The sequence below is a fragment of the Typopeltis vanoorti genome, chromosome 18, assembly GCF_054136105.1.
Source record: "Typopeltis vanoorti isolate ZY-2024b chromosome 18, IOZ_Tvanoo_1.0, whole genome shotgun sequence".
NCBI classification, from domain to species: Eukaryota; Metazoa; Arthropoda; class Arachnida; order Uropygi; family Thelyphonidae; genus Typopeltis; species Typopeltis vanoorti.
The window spans coordinates 45002348-45020570 of record NC_143566.1 but is presented as its reverse complement, the minus strand read 5'-3'; the positions used below and the strand labels follow the sequence as shown (position 1 = coordinate 45020570).

At 35.4% G+C, this 18223-nt stretch overlaps 1 protein-coding gene across 1 annotated transcript in view; it reads left to right on the top strand.

Annotated features, from left to right (window-relative positions):
• LOC150096624 (CD109 antigen-like) overlaps positions 1–18223 on the top strand; it is a 930782-nt gene that overhangs the window by 269146 nt on the left and 643413 nt on the right. The window contains exon 10 of the mRNA XM_090407963.1: positions 14802–14886. Coding sequence (XP_090264089.1) covers positions 14802–14886 — 85 coding nt within the window. The remainder of the gene's footprint in view (positions 1–14801; positions 14887–18223) is intronic.

The following is an 18223-nucleotide window of genomic DNA, read 5'->3' as shown; positions in this document are numbered from 1 at the left end:
AGAACGTCCTGATATTGTATTTTTTAAGGACTTTAGCTAATTTTTTAGAGACTGTGCTAATGTATGGAATGGAGATGCTACCTTTAAAATTAATAGTTTCTGTTGTGCACTGCCTAGGAGGATCCAGAAGAAATTTCTTGATCTTTTTTTCAAAGTATCCATTTTGTTTAAAGATAAGAGTGAGGTGATTTATTTCTTTTTGTAGTTCATCTGGTTCATTCAAGAAAGAGTGTGCTCTGTGTCCTAAGGTAGATATAGTTCCAAGTTTTTGTGGTGGAAAATGATGAGAAAGATTATGCAGATATCTATTGGTATGAATAGGTTTTCTGTATATAGAGATTTTTAATCTTTCAGAGCATCGTGTAAGCATGACATCCAGGAAAGGTAAGGAGTTATTATTTTCTAGATCAGCAGTAAATTTTATATTAGGTTGTTGGATGTCTAGATGATGAAGAAAATCTATGAGAGATGTGTGCCTGTGATTCCAAATAATGAAAATATCATCAACATATCGTTTCCAAACTTTTGGGTTTAAATGAGAAGGAAGATATGGCTTTTGTTTCCAAATCTTGAAGGAAGATGTTAGCTAGAACTGGGGACAAAGGATTTCCCATTGCCAGGCCTTGTTTTTGTTGGTAAACGGAGTCCTGATATCTGAAGTAACCAGAATGAATGCAATGTTTTAATAAAGCAAACATTTTTTTGGATAATTTGTCCTTTAGTAATGTAAGTACCTCATCTGTAGGAACGTTAGTAAATAAAGATATAATGTCAGAACTTGCTAGAATGTCATTTTCATTGATGGGAATATCTTTTATATGAGAAACAAAATCTGTGGTGTTTTTGATGAAAGATGAAGATTTATTGGAGAAACACTTGAGGTACTTTGCTAGATATTTGGAAAGTTTATACGTAGGTAAGTCAATTCCTTCCACAATTGGGTGAAGTGGGATGTTTTCTTTATGTGTTTTGGGAACTCCATAGATGCGTGGGATAAGAGGGTGTAGAGAGCGTAAAGAGACTACGAGTCTCTTTACTACGAAAGAACTACGAGTGAACTTCCTCATAATGTTCGCCTGTCTTTATGCTCTCTACATCCTCTTATCCCACACATCTATGGAGTTCTCAAAATACAAAAAGAAAACATCCCTCTTCACCCAATTGTGGAAGGAATTGACTCACCACATATTAACTTTCCAAATATCTAGCAAAGTACCTCAAGTGTTTCTCCAATAAATTCTTCATCTTTCATCAAAAACACCACAGATTTTGTTTCTCATATAAAAGATATTCCCATCAATGAAAATTACATTCTAGCAAGTTTTGACATTATATCTTTATTTACTCATGTTCCTACAGATGAGGTACTTACATTACTAAAGGACAAATTATCCAAAAAAATGTTTGCTTTATTAAAACATTGCATTCATTCTGGTTACTTCAGATATCAGGACTCCATTTACCAACAAAAACAAGGCCTGACAATGGGAAATCCTTTGTCCCCAGTTCTAGCTAACATCTTCCTTGAAGATTTGGAAACGAAAGCCATATCTTCCTTCTCATTTAAACCAAAAATTTGGAAACGATATGTTGATGATATTTCCATTATTTGGAATCACAGGCACACATCTCTCATAGATTTTCTTCATCATCTAAACATCCAACATCCTAATATAAAATTTACTGCTGATCTAGAAAATAATAACTCCTTACCTTTCCTGGATGTCATGCTTACACGATGCTCTGAAAGATTAAAAATCTCTATATACAGAAAACCTACTCGTACCAATAGATATCTGCATAATCTTTCTTATCATTTTCCACCACAAAAACTTGGAACTATATTTACCTTAGGACACAGAGCACACTTTCTCTTGAATGAACTAGATGAATCACCTTATTCTTATCTTTAAACAAAATGGATACTCTGAAAAAAATGATTAAGAAATTTCTTCTGGATCCTCCTAGGCAGTGCACAACAGAAACTATTAATTTTAAAGGTAGCATCTCCATTCCATACAATATCAGGACGTTCTTCACCACACTTCCTAAAATCCGTTCTCTAATCAGCCATCCAAAGCCTACTCATCACAACCTAAAATATCCAGGTGTATATAAATTATGGTGCGATTGTTGCAATATCCCTTATTTTGGACAAACTAACTGTTGTTAGTTTGAACAACGTATAGAACAGCATAAGAGACACATCTCTTACAAAATATGTCATGCAACTGCGTTATCTAGTCATGTTCTTTTTTCAAATAATCCTAATGATGATCATCAAAGCCACTCCGTTTGCTGGGATAGATCAGAATGATCTATCCCAGATTGATCATTCTGATCTATCAGAATGATGAGTTTGAGAGAAAAATTGTAGAATCAAGGGAAATCCTGCTGAACCCTGTCCACTTAAACAACAATTTGAGTTATAACATCCCAGATAGCCATTCTGCAGTTATTCAATATTGGCGTTCACATGAGCCTGCAATCACACTTGCAATAAACAATGGCCTGTTGGAACAACTTGAAAAAATACAACGTTTTTTATGTATCAATTATGTGTGGCAATTTTTACCTGTAATTTCCAGTTTTTAAATACTTCAATGTTTATTACTATTCTTTTCCTTTATGAATACCTGAGGAAGGCTGTTATAAGCCGAAACTAGTTGTATTATTCTCATTAAAATCTTTATAAGTTATCTCGGTTTTTTAAGTCATTAAATCTATGTTTTAAAATGTATCACAACAACCGAGTAAAAGCCTGTGATCATATATATATATATATATTAACTTATTTAGCACCTAAAAAGCACATTTAAATGAAAAATGCAATATTTGCATTTTGGTTGATAAGTACCTTTGTTCATGTGCAACACAGGGAAACCTTCATATGGACTTTTCAATTGAAGATATGGAGGTTCAAAAATTTTTCCCTCCCAGAAAAGTGCAATGAATGCCAGAAGGTATAGTGAATGTGTTTATAAGAGTGATCATTGTAAGAAGTGGATGCAATTGGAAATGTATTAGTTGAATCTAAGGAGGATAAAAAAAAAAATAAATAAAAATAAAACCAGGATATATTGTGGTAGAACTGAAGTCAGGTGTGGTGGACAGCTGATAGCACATGGATAGAATAAATCCAAAAATGAGACTGTATTGGTTTAAAAATTATAGGTGTATCAGAAATAAGGAGAATGAATTTCTTGTATCTATTGCCTGAAAATCATTGATGTAAGTAAAATATGGGATTGGTTTGATATGATGCTGATAGAATAGAGATATAGGAATATGGTGTGGTATTTTTTATGAGGATGGAAAGGAGAAGAAATAATGATAGGAAAAAACAATGTTTGCTCAAATTGAAATTGTAACATGGAAATAATGGCAAGAGTTTCCAGAGTTCTCACACAGTATAGTGGAGTTACATGTTGAGAAGATTTACATAGATTATTATGAATTAAGCAATGGTTAGTAGATGTAAAAATTATAAAATATTTTAACTCCTGTGTACTTCCTTGTTGCAAAGCCATCATCAGTGAGAGAAGAAAAGATCTGTTAATAATATTCAAAACTGAAACTTGTCACAAATAACTAACCATATGACACTGCATTATGTTTTTACCTGAATTGAATCATTAATTGGCATTGCAATAAGGTTACAAAGCTTGCCAGTATTTTCAGTAGTAGATATGTTATTGTCAAGGTGCATGAATCACTTCGGTTCTTTTGATCTAGTTTTACAGGAGAAAGTCCTTGTACCTTTGGGGCACTGACAAGTCTGCAAATACTGGACGATGGCCTTTTAAAGATCACCTGTGCCAAGTTTTTGGAACATGAATTGTTTTGAACATGTTCCTGTCTATATATTGTACTCATGTGTTTTTGGAAGTGAAATGTCTTTTTCCCAGCTGCAAAGAATTTTCATTTTAGAAAGTTATTTCTCTAATGTTCTTATGCAAGCATTACTGGGGAATTTTGTGAGAAATATCCGGGTACAGCAGTCCCTCAGAAGCCAACAATAATGAAATTAGCATCCTAGTTACAGTTCAGTCAACAGAGAACACACTATTAGAGTTCAAAGGAAACAAATCTTACTATTTTGTAATTTAAGTACAGGATCACATTATTATCATCAAACCTCCACAGAGACAAACAACTTATTGTGAATGGTTCCGCTAATGCACAACTCATATCACTATAGCAATATAGAATGTTGTAAATAGGTAATGTCAACCTTTATGTGCATGAAATCTGGAATGGCCAAGATGGCAGAAGAATCAACGTAGATTAATCAATGACACCAAGGGCATAACAGCTAGATGTACAGCACATCAAGGGCATGCTCTTGACATCTAAGTGATTTGTGGCCAGCCACTGTGGAAGAGATTGGAGCCTCATCATGTATTTATCCATAGTCAACCATGAACATGCCATGTCACAATATGAAGTTAAAGATGTGGTTGAGCCACCCGCAACAATCAGCTTTTATAGCTACAGGAAAGAAGAGCTTGAAACTTGGAATTGTAAGACAAGACCTCCAAGGTTGTATATGAAGATGATATCCCAAACCTTCCAGGGAGGATATTCTCAGATACCCCTTGTTTGAAAATCAGGGGTAATCTCTTGAAACTAGTAATGTGGAACTCAGAACACTGTGAGGCAGGCAAATTAGACAACTTAATCCATAATTAGAAGTGATGAAGGCAGATATTGCAGGTATCAGCGAAGTGAGGTGGACAGATACTGGCATAATAAGAATTAAAAAATCATACTATAATTTACTCTGGCAGTGGCTTATGTCTTAATGGAGTAGCACTCATTCTAAGTAATAGAATTGCAAAATCTCTCCAAGGATATTGGCTCATAAACAACAGAATCATAATAATCGTAATAACTTCACAGCCATTTAGCTTACATATTATCCAAGCATATGACACTGGGTACAGCAGTCCCTCAGAAGCCAACAATAATGAAATTAGCATCCCAGTTACACCCAGACGAGGAGTTGGAACAGTTTTATGAATACATGCAAATAATCTCTAGTGCTAAGTCAGATAATATTAGTTTTTTTTTCCAGCCCATTGCTAGGGTAAAGGCCTCTCCCATTGCAGGAGGGTTGGGTCTACTTCTCCCATGGTGACCCACTCCATCTTTGGAGAGTGTTTATTCACTTGTATGAATGAATGTATGTATGAAGGTGGAAGACAATTACCAACCATGCCTTGGCAGGATTCAAATCCACAGCCTCTTGGCTGAAAAACGGATACACTAACCACTCAGTTAGTGTACCGATTTTGGAATTAAAAATGAAAGATTGACCAGTTCTTTGAAATCAGTGACTTAATAATTGCAAACATATTATTTAAACATCCTCTCAGAGGATTAGCCAATCTGGTTGGCTGAGTGGTTAGCATATCTGCTCTCCATCCAGAAGGCTACGGGTTCAAATCCTGCCACGGGCATGAATGTTTGTGATTGTCTGTGAAAATACTAGTGGAGGTGTTGGTGGTCAGTAGATGGCATTGGTGTAGATGATGTGGTTCGCCGTAGTTTGTGGATTGACTGGTGGAGATGGAGAGTTGTAGAGTAGGTGCCCACCCTCGATGAATCTTTGGACTCCTTGGAGGTGTCACATAATAATAAATTTTATTTATTATTATGTGACATGTATATAATTAGTTTTTCCATGTATATAATTAATAAATTATATACATGGGAAAGCCCTGGAGACATCTATAGAAATCAAATTGCCTATATAATAATAAGCAAAAGATTCTGAAATGCAACAACAACAAGAACAAAAACATATCCTGGAGCAGATGTAGAATCTAACCATAATCCAGTGATTGCAAAAATCAAAATAAAACTTAAGATACCAAACCAACCATTCATAAGAGAAACGTATAACCCAGACTCACTTAACCGAGAAGTTAAAGACTGCTTTATAAAAGAATTTATGAAGTCCCTTAAGTCTGGCACCACAACTCGCACAGAAATTAGAACAGTTGATGAAATTAACATGAACTAGCAAACATTCAAAAATAGCATTAATGAAGCATCTAAAAGTATGCTTTAACAATCAAATAGGAAAAAGAATAAACCCTGGATAAATGAAATAAACTTTAAAGTTAATGGAAGAAAGAAAACAGTTAAAGAACAAACCTGAATATAAAAGCACGAATAAAGAAATAAAAAAAGAATGCAGGAAAGCCAAGGAGGACTGGATTAAGTATAAATGCACACACATAGAAAACCATGATAGAAAACACGGAACCAAATGCATGAAACATTCAGAGAAATGACAAACAGGACAAATAAAGTAAATCACGCAAATGTTATTATAGATTCAAAAGACTAATTGATAAAAAAGAAATCATGGAAAGATGGGTTGAATATACAAGGAAATTATATGAACAACAAAGAAATAATATTCCTGAAGAGACAGATGTAGAAGGACCATCCATTTTACTTTACAAAGTTGAAAATGATATCAGAAAACTAAAACCACAAAAAGCTGCAGGAATAGATAATACCTTGACAGAATGGTTGAGGGTTCTAGATGAAGAAGAACTGAAATTCCAAATGGCTCATATCTTATTGCATAATTTTATGCAATAAGATATGAGACAGAATTTCTACCCAGAGATATATTAACTACTCAACTTACGTTCTGATCCCCATGAAAACCAAAAGAGTTCAGCGAACTGTTCAGTGAAGAGTTCAGGATAATTAGCCTTATTGGTCAAGTATCAAAAGTTCTCTTATATATTATTCTTGAAAGAAATAAAAGAAAAATAAATATAGAAATAAATGATACACAAAGTGGCTTTATGGAAAATGCAGGTACAAGAGAAGGTATTTTCGACATCAGAACCATCATAGAAAGATATTTAGGAAAACAAAAAGATCTGTATCTCTGTTTCTTAGATTTCAAAAAGGCATTTGACAGTGTTCAACATGAGCAATTAATTGAAATTCTTTCAAAAATGGGCAGGGACAGAAAAGACATTAGGCTAATAACTAATCTTTACTGGGAATGGACTGCATCTTTGAGAATAAAAGGAGAGACTGACCTCAGAAGAATTCCCAGTTCAGGAAGATGAGAGACAAGGCTGTGTCTTGTCTCCGATTCTCTTTAACCTATACACAGAAGAAATATTTAATAAAATTAGTAACCTGAAAGGAATCGATGTAGGGGACAGAAATATTAATAACCTAAGATTCACAGATGACTTGGTCCTTCTAGCTGAAAACAGATATGACCTCAAGATTCTTATAGATGTAACCCTCAATTACAGTGAACAGTATGGACGCAATTTCAACTTTTAAAAGACAAAAGTCGTGATAATTTCAAGAGAAAAGGAAATATCAAAAATATATATTGATATAAAAGGAAATAAACTAGAATAAGTGCAAACACACACACACACATACACACACACACACACATATATATATATATACACACACACACACACACCTCAGACACTTGAACACAGAGTGGAAGGACTGAAGATGAAATTAGAAGGATTGAAATAGCAAGGTCAACCTTCAATAATATGAAAAGCCCACTGACATCTAGAGAACTAAATTTGAAAACAAGACTAAGAATCTCCAAATGTTACTTAGTCCACATTTGGAGATTCACCCCCAATCTGAGTGCGAAAATAATAGAAGCATTTGAATTGTGGATGCTGCAAAGAATTCTGAGGATATCATGGAAAGATGAAGAAGACAAATGAAGAAGTACTAGAAATGGTAGGTGAAAACAGAAGCCTGATAAAAGACATTAAATAGAAAAGTCAGCTATTTTGAACATATTCTTAGACAAAATTGCCTATAAAGGACACTTCTTGAAGGAACAGAGGAGGAGAGGAAGACCAAGACTGGAGTTGATGAAAAATATAGAAGAATGGACTTATCTCTCATATGAGGAATGCAGCAGAGAGGCACAGCACAGGATATGGCAGAGACATCATAGTCGAGCTCCTGGAGAGGACAAGACAAGATATATGCACATAGCATTTCCATCTCTCAGGTAATCATTCTATTCACCCCCCTACTCTCCATGCAGAAAAACTTACTTTTTTTACTTCTTCCAGAGATAGCCTGTTACTTTTCCACTCCTTAAAAACTTTTTTGCATTAATCTGACAGTAATGCCTTACTAACTTATAGGTGTAAACATATCATATCCCCCAGCCTTCTGATATCCAGTAGATTCAGCAAATTGCATTTCTTTAATCTTTCTTCATGCTCAACATTCTGAGGACCAGCAACCGTCTTAGTCAGTCATCTCAAGATAATTCACCCTTTCCATTATTTCCTCATCCTTTTAAAACACAGCTGATCATATCTGCAAGGATACTGACAGAAGAAAGTTGAAATACTTTGGATACATTTAAAGAATGGAAGGTGGACTTCTCAAAACAGGAATAGAAGGTAAAGTCATGGAAAAAGAGGAAGGGGTACACCATTAATGAGATGGATGGGTAGATGGATTTTGATCTTCAAAGAGTTGAAGTCTCCAGAAAAGCATACAACAGGACCACCTGGTGAAATTGGTGTGGCACATCACCAAGCATCTCAGTGATCATATGGTATCTGATAATGTCAGGATACCTTACAGAAGAAAGTTGAAATACTTTGGACACATTTAAAGAATGGAAGGTGGACTTCTCAAAACAGGAATAGAAGGTAAAGTCATGGAAAAAGAGGAAGGGGTGCACCATTAATGAGATGGATGGGTAGATGGATTTTGATCTTCAAAGAGTTGAAGTCTCCAGAAAAGCATACAACAGGACCACCTGGTGAAATTGGTGTGGCACATCACCAAGCATCTCAGTGATCATATGGTATCTGATAATGTCAGGATACCTTACAGAAGAAAGTTGAAATACTTTGGACACATTTAAAGAATGGAAGGTGGACTTCTCAAAACAGGAATAGAAAGTAAAGTCATGGAAAAGAGGAAGGGTACACCATTAACGAGATGGATGGAGTCTGATCTTCAAAGAGTTGAAGTCTCTAGAAAAGCATACAACAGGACCACCTGGTGAGATTGGTGTGGCACATCACCAAGCATCTCAGTGATCATATGGTATCTGATAATGTCCAATGAACAGACAGATCCTCATTTGACCCTAAGATTTTTTTACCTAATTAGCTAATTTCTGCTACTACACTTTTGTTCGCTTTGCCAAGTACCTTCCTCACCTCCTCTTTATACTCCTAATGCAACTGATTATTATTGCCACTCATCTTATACTACTTATGTAATGCCTTCTTCAAGACGGCATGCTTAACCTCTTAATTTATCCATTTCACACTGCTTTATTTAACCTCCTGACCCTTCAGTACATTAATGCATGAATTGTATTTGCTGGATAGTACTTGAGCAGGACCCAAATAGCAAATGATCACTTTTTTCATCTAGTTCGTCATTCTGTGATATAGCTGCAGTCTGTATTTTTAGCCTTTAATAATCAACAGCCTTATTATTATTATTATTATTAACATATTAACATAATTATTAACGTACCTTAAACTGATTCAATGTGTCTACATTCACAACTCACTCAGGCAATGCATTCCACTTGCCAACCACTCTCTCTATGCAAAGAACTTTCTCTTCACTCCTCTGCTCACATCCTCCTTATACAGTTTCCAGCAATGGCCTCTTGTTCTACCCCCTCTCCAGTTGTATGAAAAATCTCTTCCATGTCAACCCGATAACAACCCCTGACTAGCTAATATGTCTCAATCATATGTCCTCCCCTCCCTTCCTCCTATTCATGAGCATTGCAACTTATATTCTCTCAATCTGTCCTCATACTGCACATTTCAAATACCACTGACTACCTTTGTGAATCTTCTCTGGACCCTTTCTAACATATCCTTGTCACCATGAAACCCTGCTACCAAATCTGTTAAACCTGGCAACCAAATCTTATAGTTCTGCATATAGCATTTCCTCACAGAAGTCCTCATATAGCTAGCTACCACCCAAGTGATCCCCTCACTCATAATAACTGCCTCCATCTAGAGAGAGGGAGCTTTGATACCCCATTTACAATAATATTCTCTGACAAGATGATCACATTCAAGACTCTTGTCCTCTGTTACATACTGTCTTCCTCACAGAAGTCCTCATGTGGCTGGCTGCCACCAAGGTAATCACTCCGTGTCACTCTCATTAGCTGGAGGGAGATTTCACATCCTATTTATAATAACATCCTCTGATGAGGTGATCAAATCCAAGAGTCTTAATCTTCACATCATCTCTGTTGCGAGCTAATTAACATGATTTTCGCTCAAAAAACTGGAGAGAATCATTTTATCCCATCCCATATGCAATCTCATCATTCCACACTATATTAGCATAATTAAAATCACCCATAATGATTACTCTCTTTGTATGTGTATAGACAATTTATTTTATAAATTGTCTATACACCTCCTTGTCACTGTTCAGATTTCCAGGCTCTATTGCAACATTCAACTAAACTAAATGTTTCATCCTACCTATCTCTACCTTATACCATAATATGTAAAACTACTGCTACCATCCACAGCATACTTTCTCCCTTTCTGACCTTTCTATCTTCATGAAATACAGAATTTTTTTTATGTTGCCCCCACCCATGAAAGGTTATTTGCAAACCTATAGTACATTTTGTACTGTAGATGGTCTATGGAGTTTTTCCCCCCGATTTTATCAGTTTTATATATTTTTTTTGTATTTTTAATTTGTTTTTTACATCATCCAGAAACCCTGCTCGAGAGACCAAACTTTGAACTTTTTCAAGACATTTCAGGCCTCCAGTAGGTGGGAGGTGGTCTCAAACTGGGCAATGAAATTCATCTTCCATCTAAAGACAATCATCCATGCCCATGGCAGGATTTGAACTCACAGTCTGTTGGTTGGAGAGTAGGTATGCTGACCACTCAGCCAACCAGGCCTGCAAGGGATATGCTATCATGCCCCTGCATCTCTAATTCTGTCATGATGTTATCCTCATCAACCACATCTCACATTCTAACAAGCTTTGAGCAAATGCACTCATTCAGTGCAGTTTTGTTCCCCTTATTTCTTATACTTTTGGCCTTCTTAAACATAGTATTTCATTTCTGGGTCTATAACAAGTCATACTGATTCTAGTTATCTGATGTGGGCTCTCCACACCTTCCCTTGACCATTCCTCTCTATCACTGACTCTCCTGTTATTTTCTCCAGATTAAAATGTTCTCCTTGCATCCCAGGCCATCCTATTTCCTTTCTTGTCTGCTCACATAATCGCTTCTGCTTTCATTATTCCCTTCTCATGGGATGTCTTTCTGTTCGCCTTGACTCCTCCTCATTTCCTTCTTCTGCTCATTTTCTCTTCTCTTATTTTCCTTACTCACACTGCTGTCCTCTCTCTCTCCATTCACAAGCACTTCTTTGATTTATCCTTTCCTATTTTCCTGTTCTTTCATATCACATGACTGTTACGTTCTCAGAACTTATATTCACTGTAGTCATTACTCTCTCTCTCCCCCTTAATGCAACACAGTTGGCTCTCTAATTTACTCACACAAAATGATTTAAATGCAGTCCATTACTTTTATCTGGTTCCATCTATATCACATACCTATCCCACATTTTCATATACTGTCTTTCCCCTCATGCCATTCTGCTGACCTACCATTGATGATCTTTGCCCTTTGCCTCAACTCATCTCTTTCATAACTGGGTATCATGCTGACTATCTTTCTTCCATATTGTTATCTTTCATTTCATTCTCACATTCTTCTTGTTCCCTATCAAATCATTTGTTCCTACTACCACTACCAACTCTTTTGCTCATGTACTCCTCGTATCCCATGCCTGAATTGCTATGCTCATTCTATTTCCAGAAAAATTAACCACATGTGCCTTCTCATCCCCCTCACCTCCCACTTCCCTTTCTCATATTGTTTGTTACCTCTTTTATACAGCCATTTTTCATTCTACATCCTCAACATCTCCCATTGCCTCTATATGTTACATTAGTGGCAATGTTCTATTCTTGGAAAATCCACACCAGTGGATTTTTTAAATTATTCTTAAAAAAACAACAACGAATAGTTAATTGTGATTACTTCCCAATATTTTGAGATAGGCATGATTATAGATTGCTGAAAATGGTAAACGTATGTAGAGAGTTTTTTTCACATGGTTGGAAATTAAATTAAACCTTCCCAAGAAATGATATTCTTGTTGTATCCTTTATCCAAGTGTAAGCAAATAAAGTTTGTGCATAAAAACATTCATGACTAGGCTACTTATATGTAGAAGCTAATGGCATCACATTAATTGCATTTGTATCCCATAATGCAAAGCAGACACACCCTTTCGGACATGTATAATGTTATACATTATGGGAAGAGCCACTACTTCGTGGCCCTTCCCATAATCCTTTACCCAGGGAGGATGAAACAAAAATATAATTTCTTGGCAAGTTTAATTTATGGTAAACAGATAATTGCTACAGAGTGTGATGTGGTTTATGAACATCATGATTTTATAAGAAAATTTATCAATTTATTTCATCCTTGAAGGTATGACATCATGCTGAATTTAAGTGAGGAGGGAATGGTAGACGAGAAATTAGAATTGAATGAACAGTAGTTATATAACAAATTTGAATAAACTCAAGGTATAAAGGAAATTATGTAAACTTGAATCTCTCCAGCTAATAATGCAATAGGACTTAAGTGGATATCACCAAGTGTGTTAAGGAAATGCTGGTAGGAAGTTAATGGCAGTGTTCATATTTTTATCATGGGTTTGCAATGGGGACAGTCCCAAAAGAGAAGAAGCACAATCTTACCTTGTGCTTCTGCTCCTTTTTTCCACTTCACAAAAGTAGTGATAAGACTGATGCCTCAAATTATTGTGTTATCTGAAGTTGTATATGGTGTTAGGAGAGAGAAATGGATTGATGAGCCAGAATTGGGTTCATAAGAGTAGAATTTTCTATGAGTGTGTGGCAACACAGGCTTGTCAAGCAGTCATGTTTTAGCACTCCACTTAGATATTTCAACAAGGTGAGAAACATATTAGACAATGAGATGCATGTGCATTTGTAGTTAATGGCCTTTGATAGATTGCCATAATACAAGTTGATATTTAAATTGGTATCAGTGGGATTAAATAATAGGTCAGTTAGTTGGATATGAGATTAGTTGTCTGCAATATTCCTTATAATATTTCAATAGAGACAAAACTAGTTAGCATTTAAACTACTAGGTTAAAAATATAAATGCAAGATTCATCATCACATGTTGTATTCATGCTGTGATAATGAACACACACACACACACACACACACTGAAAACTACATTTGAACTGCTGCGTGCAAATTTGGTCACCTATTTTCTGTCGTGATGAGGACACTCTAGAGAGAATTCAGAAACGGAAAGTTATCACAGTAATATCTAGAATGATACTTGATATCCAGAGAAGAGGTGATATGATAGAGGCTTAAATTAGTGAGGTTTTTGCAGATTAATATACAAGTGATTATGTATAGAATGGAAAGAGAGAGAGAGAGAAGAAGACCAAGCAGTTCTCTTTGTAAGTTGTTTGTATTAGTGTGTTGAATATGGGGGTGAAGAAATTTTTACCTGAAAAGTGGCTGATGAGTAGAAATGTGTTGCCAGGATGCATTTTGAATTTGAAGGGCATGAATCAATTTAAGACACAGTATGATTCTATGTTGCTGGTTGCCTGTTATGAGTTTGTTGATTCCATTGGGGTTTGTTAATAATAATAATGCTGTTAGATGGTGTATTGTGTGTGTAGAGTGTTTATTAGTGCTCCTGAAGGATAATTAACTTTTTCATATTTTAGATGATAATATTAGGTTAACTTACTGTAGTTTTTGTTTTAAAACAGGTATGTGATTGACTGATTTATTTTGTTTGTAAGTAAACCTTGAATTTTTTTATGTTAAATATGATATTGTCAGTATGGCACCACTGTGTGGTAGAGCAATGACAGCAAAGACCACGTTATTGGGTGATTTGAATTTGCAGAATTTTGTGCAGTGCAGTGTGCATGAAATGTATTCATTGCAAAAATTAATGGATGTGTGAAGGCAATTGCAACTGGAGAGAGAGAGAGGGTGTATTAAATGCTTCAAAAGTGTGAGTGCCTATTTGGTGACGAGAATTCAGCAAATGTTAGTAGAGTTGACAGTATTGATGTAGGATGGAAAATGTCAGAATTAATGTGGAACATGCAACCATGGAAATAGACGAGAACAAAATGGACTTAAATAAAAAATAAATAGCATGCTTTAATGTTATCCTTCATAGAACAAAGTGCAAAATTGAAAAACTGCAGAAGTGCCAAGAGATTAGCAGGACTGAGAAGAGAAAGAAGCAGGTGATCTGAAGTAATAATAAAGACCAAGCGAGCAAACAAGAAAAACAAGTTAAGGAGAAACTTATGTATAACCACTCATTGATCAGGGGAGTACTCAATGAAAAGTGTGACAAAATCGTGTTTCTGTGGTGCAAAAATTCACGATATTAGTCATGCCATCTAGGTGCAAAATAGTAAGGTGAAAGAATTAATTGTTTTGATTGGCATAAATGATTTGAGAAATGAGAAGTATTCTAAGTATTCAGTGACAGTGTAAGAAATATTACTTTCTCTTCAGTATAATATAAGTCCACCAAAGAATTACAGGAGTTAATCAACAAATGTAATTTAATATAAGTAATGTTTGTTACTTTTTAATTTTATTTTTAATGTTTACTTTTTAATTTTAGTTCTTCCAACGTATGAAGTGTGGATTGATTTACCATCATATGCTACTTACAATAAGTCTGATGTTGTTGTGTCAGTGAATGCAGTGTAAGTATTTTTATGTATCTGTGTTTTAAGGCTTAAATGCTGGGAAAACTCATGATATAAGTTTAATGGAGTGAAACAGCACTAGAAAATGATTAAAATTAGTATTTAATGCTTCCAATATTTCAGGTTAAAAAAAAAAGCTCACAGAATCAAATGGAAAAAAGACCATCATACTCTGTCCTAGTAAATTTAGAAGAGAAAGACTGTTTTTAGAATCTGCCTGCTGCAACTTAAAAATCAGCCTAATTAAATAAATATGGCTGCATAAAACTTTCCAAAATATTGGAAACACTAATACTTCAAGATCCCATTTTACATCCTAGGGTACACCTCCTAGTTAGGATTCTAGTCTTGTCCACGTGTTTCAGTTAGCTTGTTCTGCCTTTGTGCATGTGTTACAAGTCTCATTTTGTACTCCCTGATGATGATGATGTCTCCATAACTGAAATAAAATATTGGAAGCATTAAATACTATTTTTAAGTTTCGTAGTGGTGTTTCACTCCATTAAATTTTTATCATGAGTGTTTTTATATGTTTATTCTTTTAAGAATTAATGATTGCTGTTTTCATAAACATTCTAAACTTTTGCTGAAAAAAATGGTCTTATACTTTTCCCTTTTGTTCTTTTAGAGATACTTGTGTCATAAAGTTTCTTAAAAATTCACAAACTAACACAAGGAAAGGAATGTATAATAATATTTATTTAAAGGCCATATTATTTTGGGCTGAAAATTACAGGTCATCATCAGTGGCAATGGGAAGTAAAATACAAAGAACTAGAACAATATACTGATTTAAAATAGTGAGAGCTGTGTTACATTATACATAAAGCAAATGCAATTACTGAGGAAACATTGTATTATTAATTATTAAGTAATTATATTATTAAATTAAAAATCTTCATGTGTGATTAGAATAAGATTTTTCCATGTTTTTGATAATGAGAGGCTATCATTCTGATTGAAGTTTGGACAATAGAGTACGGCTTTGGTACATTCTTTAAATAAATGTTCACACTTATTGGTCCAATGGAGTAATTGCATTTTTTTAGACCATTAGGCACAGTGGTTGGTATCTATTCCATGTTGTTCAAGGTTAGATTTCTTAGGTTTCCTATTCACAATGTAAGACTGGTGTTCTTGCATTCTTTTCTCCACTGAATGTCCAGTTTGTCCAAGTAAGAGAGGTGACAGTCACATGGAACTTGGTAGATGACAGGAAGAGCAGGAGGGCAGAATTTATCTTTTATTTAAAAAAGTAGTCGTTCTGAACTTGTATTGGAATGACTGCCTTTCAACATCCAAAATATGGGAAAGCCATAATTATTCTAATTGCACTCTGGAGAGAATTCAGAAATGAACAGTTATTACAGTAATATGTAGAATGAATTAGTGAGAGGATTTTTCCAGAATAATACAGAAGGAATTATGCATAGAATGGAAAGAGAGAGAGAGTTTTTTTTTAATTTAATAATAATAGAATTAATTAATAATTAATAACACCTTATTTATTGCTTTGAAGTGATTTATGTATGACATCAGTGAGAGGATTTTTCCAGAATAATACAGAAGGAATTATGCATAGAATGGAATTTTTTTTTAAATTTAATAATAATATAATTAATTAATAATTAATAACACCTTAGTTATTGCTTCGAAGTGATTTATGTTGTCACTGATGATGACCTGTAATTTTCAGATCAAAATATATAGCATTTGAATAAATATTTACTCCTTTCCTTGTGTTATCATGAATTCTACTTTTCTATTAAATTTACCGCCTCTGTTAAAAAATATTAGCCTATGTTGTAAACCTTCCACCAATTTTCATGAGTTTAATTTTTGTGTAGGAAGGGTAGTCAGCATGTTGCCTAGGTATGACTGTGGTGAGATGAGGCGGAGAGCAATGATTATGAATGATATTCTGTGAGGAAATGAAATGTGTGAGAAGACAGGAGTACAGTTTGTTAATGTGTGGAATGAGTTTGAAGGAAGAAGTGAACTGTATGGGAGCAATGGATTGGATTTGAGTGGTTATGGTGTGAGTCGCTTGAAGAGACTGCTGCTGGAAGGTAGAGAAGTGAGTAGAGAGAGAGAGAATTAATCAGATCAAGTGGGAAGTGATGTGGAAGAGCAGGAGAGTAAGATAGGAGAGATTGAAGAGGTGGTTATGAATGAGGAAGTGAGCGGTATGAGTATAGAAAATTAGAGAATGGGTGTGCAAGAGGAGCAGGGAAACGGAGAGGCTCAGTGTGGACAGGAGTACACAGCGTGAGAAAGGTGGATGCTCCAAGAGGAGGTGAGAGCATGTGTGGGCAGGAAAGGAATGGGATGACCAGGGATCAAGTGGAAACAGATGAAATTAAAAAGAGTTCTAAAATAAAGAAGCAGAAAGGGAAATGGCCACAGTCGAGCATGGAGAGATCACATAGAGTGAGTAGTATCAGTGGAACTAGCTGTAGATCCAGAAATGACCTGTTGGGTTTGTATACAAATGCTAGAAGTATAAGAAAAAAGGCAGATGAAATGGTTGACTTAATTGCATCTGTTCACCCAAAGATTTTTGCAATAAGTGAGACATGGTTGGAAGAGGGCGACATCCTGACAGCAATAGAGATGGAAGGTTATGATGTGTTTCGTGAGGATAAAAGGGTCAAAAGGGGAGGGGGAGTGCTATTGATGAGAGAGAAAGAGTTATGTCCATACAAAGTAGAGATGCAAGAGGAAATAGGGCCAGTGGTTTTGATGCACTATGGTGCGAGATAGAGGTGAATGGAATCAAATACTCGGTTGGATGTTGTTATATACCAGGAAATCTGGATGATAGTGACTATGAAATGTATAACCAATTAGTCAAGCAAATAAGAAAAGAGTTATCATTGTGGATGATTTTAATTATGGTAATATAGGCTGGAATGATAAAATAGCAACTGTAATTAAAGGAGTTTCTTGAGTTTTTGATAGATAACTACCTCAGACAGTATGTAACAGAGGGCACGCAAGGATTGAGGGTCTTGGATTTGGTCATCTCATCAGAAGATGTAATTATAAATGAGGTGTCAAAATCCACCAATTAGTGAAAGTGACCATGAGGTGATTACCTGGGTGGCTGCCAGCAGCGTGAGGACCCCTGTGAGAAAAGGGTATATGTGGAACTACAAGGGGGGGTGATTATGAAGAGCTCAGGAGACAGCTTGCAGGTGTAGCATGGAATGAGGAGTTAGCTTGAAAAGAGATCAATGCAGCTTGGGGGATTTTCAAAAACTATCTAGTAGATGCAATGTCAAAGTGTATTCCAAGGGTGAGAAGGTTAAATAAGGTAGGTGTGAGATGGGTG